This window comes from Zosterops lateralis, assembly GCF_965231275.1.
Source record: "Zosterops lateralis genome assembly, chromosome: 2".
Taxonomy (NCBI): domain Eukaryota; kingdom Metazoa; phylum Chordata; class Aves; order Passeriformes; family Zosteropidae; genus Zosterops; species Zosterops lateralis.
In genome coordinates, this window is record NC_139763.1 from 89,993,457 (window position 1) to 90,005,778 (window position 12,322).

The following is a 12,322-nucleotide window of genomic DNA, read 5'->3' on the forward strand; positions in this document are numbered from 1 at the left end:
AGAGGTGAACTTTTCTAAGTCCCCTAAAATCTGGGAAAGTTGAAAGACAGCATGTCTGGAGTGATGACTCTGGCCTGTCCCTTGTGCTCAGGACCCTAAACTTGATCTCAAGATCCCTGAGGAAATGGATGTTGTGATCCTCTGACTGAAAGCTACACCTTCCAGGTTTGTTTCCAGGCTCCTCTGACATGTTTCTGAATGCAGATGGCAGTGTCTGCTAAGCCTGTGCTGATGCTGGCTGGGACTTAGGCTCGGGGATACTCCCGGAGTGTGTCAGCTCCTCCTGGCTTTGGGCAGGCAGAGCAGGCTGAGCCACAGCACTGGCACACTGCTCTGCTCAGGGAAATGCAGCCTCACATGACACCCTTTGCTTTGTGAGAGAGAGCGCAGTCAGACTGTTCATACCAGAGAACTGAGACATGCTATAAATAGAAGTCCTAGTGCAAACTGATAACTTGTTAATTAGATACTTCAGTCTTTCACTGAAGGAGTAACTTTTCTCATTTTTATGGTTCTCTCACACATTTGCTTTAGACATGAACTCAGAAGATGCCCTCAGAGCTGGCCTGTGAAACTGAAACTGTTTTTTGAAGCCTCTTCCCTAAGATGGAGAAGCTGAGTTTTCTGATTATCGTGCACCTGTGCATGGAGCTAAGGCAGAACTAAAGACTGGTGCCAGCTGTCCTGCAGGAGCTGGGGGTCTCTGTTTATGGCACCAGTAGCCTGGCAGTGAAAAGAAGCTGAAGCAGGATGATTGCTTATCCAAAAAGGAGAGAAACTTGCAGCAGCAAGGAAGTACCTTTGATACACATTATTCCGAAGTTTTACTGTGTTTTCTCCTATAAAGTCACCCTGGCAACCAGCTCTGTGCCTGTGAAGCTGCCGTGTTTTAGGGCAATGCAGCTGGAATGCCAGAATCTTTCACCAGCTCAAACTTGCCGTTCCTTGGAATGCACTATGGGTCAGGATACCAGTTAGTTTGCAGTTCTGTGCTGAGTTGCAGGTGAAAACAGGAAGGTGTCAATGCTGTTATGCTTGAGATCCACTGGGAAAAGTGACAGGCCCTCAAACTGGAAAAGCCTGGGGAAATAGCCTGCCCAAGAACAGATTCTATATGAAATGGTAAATTATAGGTTTCACATGAGTTACATTTTTAAATGCTTAGAGAAATGTTTCCATTACTGAGGTGAAGATTTCTAAAGACAAGCTTCATGAAATCACAACCTTTCAATCTCCGAGATATATGACCTGAACATTTTTAATTGCTGGATTAAATTAATTGCTTCCAAGGTTGATGTTAGCTATGTCTGACTTTTTCAAAGCTGAATGAACAAAGCCACATTACTTCCATTCCAGGAGTTTTATCTGATTCATCTGGGGTCAGAATTTCTAAAGATATCGCATCTAAGGTTTATCTTAAAGTCTTAAAAACTTCATTAATTCAACTTGACTTCACCTCTCCAGACATCTCTGGCCAAATTCCAAATGAGGTTCAGCTCTGAGGTTATACCTCAAAGCCCAGACAGCACAATTTCAGTACATATCTCTTCAGGTCAAAAAGTTTGAGTCCTTAGTTATAACTTATTACCAAAGGGACAGTTAGCTTTATTAAGATTAGTCTTTAGAAGCACGGGAGTGTGGGTTACTGATAGAAGTAATTTGGTCATTTAGAATATTTTTTTGCTCTAGTTCCAAACCAATAAGGAATGAGATGCAACGAGAGAGATCTGAAATAAAAGGGCAAGGCTCAGAGGGATCCAGTCAGTGACTGCTGTGTACAGGAAGATGTGTTGGGCACACCATGTTGCCTCACTGGTCAGTAACACAATGGGGAAACAAACGGGTACAAGAAAGGGATAAATGGAAACAAGGAAGGGTTTTGTGACACTTCTTTTTAAAAAGCTACATGTGTTTACAGATATTTTTAAAATGACCAGGATTTTAAGCAAGGAGCCATATTCAGGCTTCTCATGTAAAAGAGAAAAATCTGACTGCATTTTTTATATTTAAAGGGAAAGATACTGAGAACCTGGGAAGTTCAAAGGTACCACTATACTACCGGGAAAAGCTTCACACATTTGAGTATATGTAAAAGCAAATTTACACTGCTCACTTTAAATTATACAGGTGAAGGTATGACACAAATTTTTTTTTGCCTGTTGAAAGGAATCCGACTTTATTTTTCTAAAATGCCACAGGGTGGTATCTTCAGAGGATATCTTTGAAAGCAGTGAATAGGATTGTCTTGCTCTTCACTTTAAAGGAATATTTGGCATTTAATTCAGTAAATGCAGACCAAGGCCCACAATACACTGTAGCTTTTGTTTTCCTTTCTCACACTCCTGATTATGTATGCTCCTCATTAGTGTATATTTACAGTATAAGGCCTCTAGTTCAGGTACTTGCATTTGGAATAATTTTATTTTGGAGGGAAAGGAGAGTAGAGGCTGTTTTCTGGGACCTAGACTCCAAAATATCTTTGAAATGCTTTCAATAATTTATCTTAAACTAACCTAGGCAAGAGACCTGCAGTTCTCTTCACTTGCATCTCTGCTGGCAGCAGCAGCAGCAGCTCAGGAGGAGAGGATCAGATGGGATGAAGACAGCACTCCTCACTCCTCTAACACCTGATAGATCTTCAGGCAAGCTGTCATTTTGTCATCTGAGACAGTGTTGTAATCGGTTCCATAACACAGATATGGTCAGACAAAGGCAGGGCTGCTAAATTGCTCTAAATGAAGCAAGATCCTTCCAATTTCAATGAATGGATATTTCGTGGACAATTTCTCTCCTACTGTACTGTAAGATCCCAGCAAGGGGCTGCAGATAGGTTCCTTTTGGCTTGTTGTGTACATGAGGGATTGCTAAGAGCAGCCTTTGAACCTGGCAGTAGGTCCCACTGATGCAGCTGACCTCCTGTGCTATGCTGCTGCTGTGATTAATATGATCAGTCACTGGAATGCTCTGCCAACCATGCAGAAATTTGACTGGTAATTTCCATAAAGAAACTGTACAGTATTTACTACCAGAAATTTTCATTAGATTTCCAGAATATTTAAATAGCCACTGTTATTTTCTTGATTGAAAAGAAGCAGCCTCCAAAGCTTATTTTCTGCTGTATTACTTTACAGGTATGTTCACATAGTCTTGCATTTTGTGAGATGTGGTGCAATGAAAAGTGGCCATTAAGCTCTAAATGAGAGTTTAATGTAAATAATTCAGAGCCTGCAGGTGTAGAGGGGAATTTTTATTTACACTCCTTCCTTAAACGTTTCCTTTCTGATACTTTTTCTCCCACTTCTCAGAGTATTCAACCCACTGATCTTTCTATTCTCAAGGAGGAGCACAAACTGGGAGAGAGAAATTGGAAATGATACCTTGCTGTAGCTGTCACTTCTGCAGAGGACAGCTGTGCAGCAGACCAGTTTGCTAGCAACTAAACATGTCTGTCAAACGGTGCTCAGGATGGCTTAAATGTCCCAGTCAAGGTTTCAAAGCAAGGCTATGCAAATTAAGGGACACAAACTGCCTGCATGGTTTAAGCCCCTCATAGCTCCATGCCCTGCTTGTTTGTATGGTTTGGTTTTAACTGCTCTTACTGTCTGGATCCAACAGGAAAATTGGTCCTGATCCTTGCTAGTCTCCATAAAGAAATAATTCACAGCCTCATGTGTATTCATGACCTTCATTTATCACACTTGCAGGGTACTAAGCAATGGAATATGAAGAAAAAAAAAAGGAGAAAGTGATGTGAAAGCTCTAAACATAGCTTTAATTTACCCTCCCATATCTGACAGATCTGACTTAGAAGTAGTGGCAAAGCCTGCATACACCCTTCGATCACACCAGCACTTTCTCTAGTGGTTGCATAAACATACTAATTTCTCCGTCCTCTCCAGATTTCCAGTACATTAATTGCATGTTATTGCTGCTACTACCACTGTTATTCCTAAGCTATGCAAGGGAGAGACCTTCAGTCATTTGTTGGATTCCTGCAGTCATAGGTACAGTGAGTTGCTTACCACTCTTACAATCAAGGACTGTGGGTGAGGGGAATTATGTAGAACAAAGAAAATCAAAAATTAAAAAATTACAATTCAGAAGGTGAATGGAAGAGAGAGAAAATGATATAATTACATTTTAGGGAAGAAATTCCAAATATCTTGTTATACATTCAGGTCTGCAATGGGATTAGCAAATACATTGGCAAGGGCTGGAATTAAAATTCTGTTCCCTCGGACAGAGAAACTCAGTGAGCTAAAGAGTCCTGGAGCCATGCTCTGTGAGGTCTTGCACTATGACGTGGGGACAATGTCTCACCAGTTTCACAGTTTGAAAGCTTTGTGCCACAGTGTGGGACCTTGGCTAGATTGATAATCAGAATACAGGAAAACTGCTAATCTCCCTGAAATCAAGAAGGAGCAGAGAAATTAGGTTATGAATAGCCCTCTGGGGTGCTCACAGGGAATGGAATGGGGGTCAGGGCTTGCTTGTGCTCTACTCAATCTCTGCTTCCACTGCACATATCAGATATGCATCAGCAAATGTTATAGGGCAAGTTGCTGCAGCAGCACCTGAGGCACACAAAGACAGGAGGTGCATTTATATCAAATGCAGGATCCTCAAGTGCTCAAACAACCAACAGGAAACAAAACTGCTCTCACTGTGTGTGTTCCTATGGGTGTTTTCACTTTGGACTCTACAATGCAGTGTTTAGAACACAAGGATGCATTTTCAGTAACAACAGCACAAAAAAGAATGGGGAACAGATTGTTACCGTTCCCTTTTCCTTTCACTTATTTATGTATATAGTTTCTAAATAATCATGTGCCAGGTGTGCACAGTAGGTTCAGGCCAGTATGTTTGCCAAGCTGGATAGAAAGGTGCTGAGCAACAAGAGCATGAAGAACATAAAACTGAGAAAGTGGAGAGAAAAGTGTACATTTTCAGAAGCCCCAACTGTCCTATCCATTGGGAAGCCCGGTTTGGGAGCATAGGTATGGCTCTGAACACAGCCAGATGTCCAAACAGCATTGATCAGGTTGAATAGTCCTCAAAAGTGAGGAAAATCACATTATCTTAAGTTGTTTGATTCTGAACTCTAAAATAGACCACCCATAGGGTTTCAGTGGGACCCTTAGGTCTTGTCATGGAGCTTTTCATATGGTCTGATGACTTGCTGCTGCAAGAGAGCATGAGGAGAGAGAGAGGATACTCATTATCCCAGAGTGACCTGGGTCTAATTTTCTTATGTCATATGAGACACATTTTTCTACATAGTAAAGAGATTAAAAACTGAATGCACCCCTCTGAAAAGCCACCAGGTATAAAACTTTTTAGCCTCAGCTTTGAAAAGATACAGCAGTGCTGGAAAAGGCTCAGAGAAGGGAAACAAGGGCAGGTAAAGGTATGAGACAGATTTACACCTTTGGTTTGATTATGTAGAGTCACATTTGTACTTCCCTATAGATCTCTATCTAATTTGCTAATATGTGGATTTCCCACCCTACAGAAGTTTTTGACACTACAAGATTGGGGAGATTTCCTTTGTGAATAAACTGGAATCTAGATTTTTTTTTCTGCTCCCAAAAATATAAGTTTGATAGTTCCAGACCAGTCAGTTGCTTGGAACTTAGGAAGCTCACGTGATAATTTAAGATTTTAGCAAATAACTTGAAGAATGTATTGGACTCCTAGAGCCATCATGCACAACTCTGCCACAGACTAATGTCTGATTACAGTTCCAAAACCAGAAATGACCACCATGGTTGTGTTGAGAGATTTTTGTACAACTCCAGCAGGAGGAATTTTCTGACTTCAATACTGCTTAAAATAGAAAATCCTTTCAGGAAAAATATCTGGTCTCAATTTGATGTGTACCAATAACAAGGAATACACACAAACATTCCCATGTATTTATTACTTCTGTCATTAAAACCTGATGACCAATCTCAAAAAGTCTTCTCAATCCAACCTCTTTTGAATTAAACATTTCCTGCAAATGGACATTTTTCTGGTAAAGATGTGTGCAATGAAGCAACTTCCAGTTATTTCTGGTTCAATCATCCCCTTGTTCCTTTTGCAGTTCCTACAACTTCTGCAACTGACCTTCATTCTTTTTCCAATTGCGTTATACTACCAACTCACAATTTATCCAACTCCCTGAAGCATATGTGCCACAAATCCTATCTCTGCAGATACCTTTTTTCTCTTTTGCACCTACATCTTCTTGGTGCAAGGGTAAGAAGAACAGGGATTTTATCCAGGCAAATTTCAGCTGGAGGATACCTTTTAGCAGATTGAATGCCACCCAGAAGGATCTCCCATTGTGTCCTTAAAACAGCTAGTCTGGCTTGTCAGGGTTTGCCTGTTGTTGGCAGTGCTACCTCATTAACATGCCTTTTGGCAACCACACACTTGTAGTACTTGTGGCAGAACATTTTCCAGACATCTCTTCCAATAATGTGACCATGTCAAGGCAGTCACTGAGGCTGACCCAGAGCCGAAGGAAATGAAAGCTGTTTAGTTTGCAAATATCTGCATTGTCCTGCCTGCCAGCTGGAACAGGAGAAGAATACAATAGAGCTGAAAACATCCATTGCTTTCCAGCATTCCATTTCTAAAATGATGCATTTGGGAGAGAAAAAAACACGCTGAAAAGCTGGCAGAGATTCTTGCTCCATGAAATAGACATTGCACATACATTTAGTTCACAACGTTCCTGTGCACACACAAAAGAATCCAAAATAATCCTAGATGGACGTGTCTTGCTCAGTGCCTCAGTGGGAAACCACACCTGAAATCTGTGAGAGTAACAGGAATGCTCTCGGCCATCTTTCATTGCCATCTGCAACAAAACTGTACTAGATTCCCAGCCTAGGACGAGAGGTCCAAATAATTCCAGATACACAGCTCTTCACATATGATAACAAAAGAAGTCCCATAACACTGAAGTGTTTTCCCATGCTGTGTCATGACAGAAATCCACATGAATTTCTTATATTTTGTTTATATGATGTTCCAGTTGCAATCAGCTTCTGTCACACTTTCCACTTGTTCTGTGTATTATGTGCAAGCTTGTAATGTTAAAAATTCTTCACCTTTCATCATAAAATATCTACACTTTAATTATAAGAGAAATTGTTTTCATGTGCATTTCTCACTCCAAGGTTAACTTCCAAACACTTAAGACAAAACACAGATGTGTTGTTTACACGAAAGAGAAGAACTCTCGGTGAGGAAATCCTGGGCTCAAGTTTGGGACTTTTACAAAGTCCTAAAGAGACATTTACGCGTCATTCACTTGGGTTTTTCAAAAGCCATGACTTATTTCATCTTCACCTATTCACTTGTTTAGGCAACTTAACAGTTTGTAAAGTCTTAGATGATGATAGGCAGAACTGCACAAAAAATTGATTTCTAAACTGTTTGGCCATGCATTACCTTAATCAAATGAACTAAAGAGCACTACTGGTAATTTTCTGTCCTGCTAGGGAAGCTAATTTTCAGATACTATTCAAATTTTCCCTGTGAATTGCCAGATATATCAGTATATTAATGTTTTGGCAGCTTCAGGTAGTACAAAGATTGCCCTCTTTTAATGCCCAAATAATATTTATGTTACTGTTTAACGTACACCATTGTTTATTCCATTATTTACATCACACCTTCCAATTGTGAGCATCAGATTACAGACCATATTTACACAATTTAAAGTCAAGAAATGTGAAAACTTCCCCATCAAAACCTTTTATTTTCCCTTTTACCAGCTTACCTTATACACTCCACTGATTCTGGCCTTGATTTTAGATCCTGGTCTTTAGCAGCCACTCCAAAATGAATGGGGAACAATCCTCCAAGAATAATGTCTCCCTTCTTCTGTGCCCGTTGGTTTGGCCCATAGGCAGAAGTGTTCCAGGTAAACAGCAAAAGAATCAAGCAGCAGCTATATGAAGTCATTGTTCCTCTTTTCATCAGGGGGTTATAGGATGCAAAATCGGAAAAGATGATGTATGAAAGCTTTTCCTTTCCTTAACACAGCACAGAGAGGATTTGGGGCACATGTTGGCAGGGAGATAAGCAACAAGGTGGGAGCCACAGTGCTGGTGTTTCTCCCTCTGTCTTCTCCATTGCAAAAAAACAATTCAGCTGTCCTTCTTCCTTCATAACTGAAGCATTATGGAGAGCCCATCTCTGAGAACTGCAAGAGAATTGAAAAATTATTCCAGCTATATACCAGGATCCCACATTGCCATGATGGTTCTGCTTTGTCAAGCCAAGGCCTCAATATGCCCCTGAAGCAACAATCCACTTGGGACATATCACAACCTTGGCAAAATCATCCAGGCACCCTGGTGACAGAGCCACACCTCCCCAAACAATGTCAGAGGCCTGATTCTCTGCCACACACCTAAGGTGGGTTGCTTATTCTTGCAATGGTTCTGTGTGACTCTGGTCATAGCAGATGCTGTAAAACCTGTGATCTGACTGGTGTCCATAAACAGAGCACACTGTGAGACCTGAGTGGGCAAGTAGGGAATAAGGAAGCACCAAATGCAGTAAGAATTCAGCCTTTCTTTTAAGCAAATAACCATAATAATCTTTTGGTGTTGGTCCCTCTTCTCCTGTCCACTGATCACTCTTAACCCTCTAACTTTGAACTTATCCTTGCTAAAAATAAAACCAGGTCACCAGAAAGAGTTCTTTTGCATTGACAGGAAGAATGAATTCCAGAGAAACATTTGAAACCAAGGTACTTCTCCATAATGAATCATGAAGGCTTGAAAGGTTCGGCAATCATGCCATTGAAAGCTTAGCTGTAGCAGCCTTTGAAGCCTGTTTCCTGGGGATAAAAAATTCTGCAGCTTCTCCATGCTCAATACATTTTCCCTACAGCACGTCCACAGGCCTCCCAAATGAAGAACTAACTTAATTATGGCATATAAAAATGGCTGTGGCTACAGGAGAGGGGATGGCACAGAAAATTCACAATGAACAGCTCTTCAGGCTCTTTGAAACAGGTCTAAAAGCTAGTAGTAAGACTCTGCATTTAGTCAAATTTAGAGTAGAAGGTAGGCATACATTGCTAATCCTGAGGACAATTAATGTCTGAAGCAAGCAATCAAGAGTTTTTAAGTGCTGAGAACCTTTTTATGAGGCTGACTTATTATCACTAAATGCAGCTATATGGATTTGATCTTCACCTAGGTCAAATAAAGAGCTACTGCAGGGAAAAATTGTGATTGTGAGGCTTCTTCTGGTAGCAGTCTGGATGATCATGCATGCTGTATGAAAGCATGCATGTGGAACTATTTCATACATTTCCATTACAACAAAGGTTCAGACGCAGCAGTCAATGAGACAGAGGAGACAAAGCTCCTGCTATCATGCCTCTGTGGTCACTGCACTTAGCTGGGCACACACTGCAATTCTCTGTGGCGGGTCCACTCTAAGCTATTCTTTGGCCCTGGCTCAAACAAGTGCATTTTTATTGGCAAGGGCAATCAAATCTTTGGCTAGATATCAAGATATCTAGGTATTGGGAGGTGGCCCTTTGACAGCTGGATGATAGAATTTTAACCAGAATCAAGATTTGGAAGGGACAGAGCCATGCAGGGAGTGAGTGTCATGAAGTGTTTGGGGTTTGATCTTTTCTGGCAGATGGATGGTGGTTTTGACTTCTCCAGTGCCCAACAGAATAAAGAACAATACACTTTTCCATATTTCAGTTAGAGAAATGTCATCTTCCTCCCATCACCTGTGGTTTCAGGAAAGATGCAAACACTAGTGAAGTGCTGATACAATGTCCTGAAGTGAGGACCAGCACAGGTAGGGCCAGCACTTCAAGGTGAGACGTTTAAAACAGGGAGAGTAATTCCTGAAGAGACACTGCAAAGACATGGGATGGTCTGACTAATGCTCTTTAGCTCGGCTCATCCCCTCCCCCAGCTCTCTTTGGGATGGCAGGGACCTGGGGGACTGCCTGCTCTGACAGGTGCAGAGATGGTGTCTCTGGAGTCTGGGCGAGGAACCATGCGTGGGACTCAGCCAAGGTGGGATGGGGTCAGTGACTTCCCCATCGGCTGTGGGAAGACCACAGCTGATTTACTACTCAATTTTTCTGCTTTTACTTTAATGAAACTTTCTTTTGCCTTTAGGGTTATTCGTTTATGAAAAAGGAAGCTGTTTCCATCAGCAGCAGACAGACAATATAATTTAGTTTGCTGGATTTCTGTGGAGGGGTTTGGGCTGATTCCGTGGAATATATAGGAACTGTTCACCACAAGACAGTACATGGCTGAAATGAAATGTAGGAAAAGTAAAATCCACATTCTTATTTCTCATTTCTCACAGAAAAGTCAAAACGTCCAAACTCGTAAAATACAGTAAATTTTAAAACAGCATTTACAGCACTTAGTAGTCCAAGTTGTCATTCAAGAGCATGATAATGGAATAGACAATGAAAACAAAATTATTCATTCATGGTACAGGGCATTAGTTGGTATCCCCCTGAATAATTTGGAACTAGCAGTTCTCAGGGACAGGACCCAGAACTAAAGTAACATCAGAGGTGATGTCTGGGAACAACATGGGTTGTGTATATATAAAGCACACCCTTGAGGCAGCAAACAGAAGGATAAATGTCCAAAGATGCACTGGCACAGAAAAGCAAAATTAAGTGTATGCTCAGCTCTTCATAAATCTCAGTGTCCAAATTTACAACTCTCCATACCTAAATTTCAGCTAGAGCTGGAAAACTAAATTCATTTAATGGAAGACAGGGGACTCACAGCTGCTTTCAAGTGCCCTGCACACGTGAAGTTGAAAATATTTGAAGATACCGATTTCACAGTGAAGAGTTGTGAGCTTGCTGCCAGTACCCCAGATAATATCTACTAGTATCAATTTCTGTTGTGGCAAATTTTCCTTCAGTTCTCTTTTCTTTAATTGGATTATGAGCCTCTTCCTTATTAAAGGAAAGTATTACACAGCCAATAATTGAATTACCTGCTGATGTATGCTTCCAGACATAAAACTTAGCATACTACAGGTGGAAATTGTACTACTAATAGAACAAATTACTGTGGTCCTGCAGTTTTCAGCTAATAAATAAAGAAGAATTAAATTAACAAGCAACTGAATTAGGATGGAATCCATTGCTTCTTTTTTCCTTTGCAAATGTTTTTACATGTAAAACATTATTTAGTATTAGCACATAAATTCTTTGATTATGAACTCTTCAATGCAGAACACCTTTCCTTTTCCCTGTACGTATATTCAGCCAATAAGATTCCACAAGATTACTTTTGCTTTTGCAAGAAAAATACTTTTTTAAATAGTAATTTTCTCTCTCTCTTTTTTTTTCTTTTTTTCTTTTTTTTTTTTTTTGTACTTGGCCTGATTTTTAATCCCCTTCCCCTTTAAAAATAATCCTCAATAGTTTTTCCACTCTGTTTCATTAACTATCAGACATTTTTATTCTGAACTTGGAAGAAAGCTTCCAAACTTCCATGGAGGAATTTGAACTGGTTTCAGGAACAGGATGAGCCATCAGACAACTATTACCATGGCAGGAACAGTAGCTGAGGTGGGGAGGGATTGCACCCAGGTACAGCTGTGGGTATTTGAAAAGCTTGCAGCAATGGGTACCATTTTGCCAGTTGAATGAAAGTTTTAGTTGTTAGACTAAATCAGGCTGAAAAGCCAGAAATGTTGGATGTTTGGGTGAAAGGAAGCGGAGTGGCACACTCATGGCATGCATTACTTATGAAGTAATTATTAATCAAACAGTAACTAACCACAACTCTCAACAGCAGCTGCTGAGGTACATCTAAGAGCTGGCATGGGAAGGATCTCAAGGGACCATGAAGCTGCCCCTTAGCCCAAGAAGGGCTCAGCAATAATAGTGCAGTTCCCAGCATATTTTCTCTAAAACCTTGTCAGGAAGAAAACCAGTCAGACACTCAGGGCAGCCTCCTTCAATACTTCTCTGCTCTTACCAAAGAAAATGTTTTCTCCCATCTAACTTTAGTGTATTTTGTTATAACTTAAGCCTGTCTTCTTCTCCCATCTACCACATGAAGGCCAGTGCCTCCCTGCTCATAATCACCTTATTTGGGATTTGATTAACCTCCCCTTTTACACTTTTTTTTTTTACACTAAGCAAATTAAATTAACTTTTTTTTTTTTATATAGAGATGCTTTCCTGAGCTCAGATTATTCTTATTTCATTCCTGTGGCCTCCCTCCAGCATGTCTCCACATTTAGTGCAGACCAGTGCCCAGGAATGGACACAGTGTCCTTGTTTGGCCCTTATAATCAC

General features: G+C 40.7%; 1 protein-coding gene across 2 annotated transcripts in view; it reads right to left on the reverse strand.

Annotated features, from left to right (window-relative positions):
* CASR (calcium sensing receptor) overlaps nucleotides 1–12,322 on the reverse strand; it is a 74,898-nt gene that overhangs the window by 34,975 nt on the left and 27,601 nt on the right. For both annotated transcript variants that reach the window (XM_083883631.1, XM_083883632.1), the window contains exon 2: nucleotides 7,775–8,200. In XM_083883631.1, coding sequence (XP_083739757.1) covers nucleotides 7,775–7,974 — 200 coding nt within the window. In that variant the 5' untranslated portion in view covers nucleotides 7,975–8,200. The remainder of the gene's footprint in view (nucleotides 1–7,774; nucleotides 8,201–12,322) is intronic.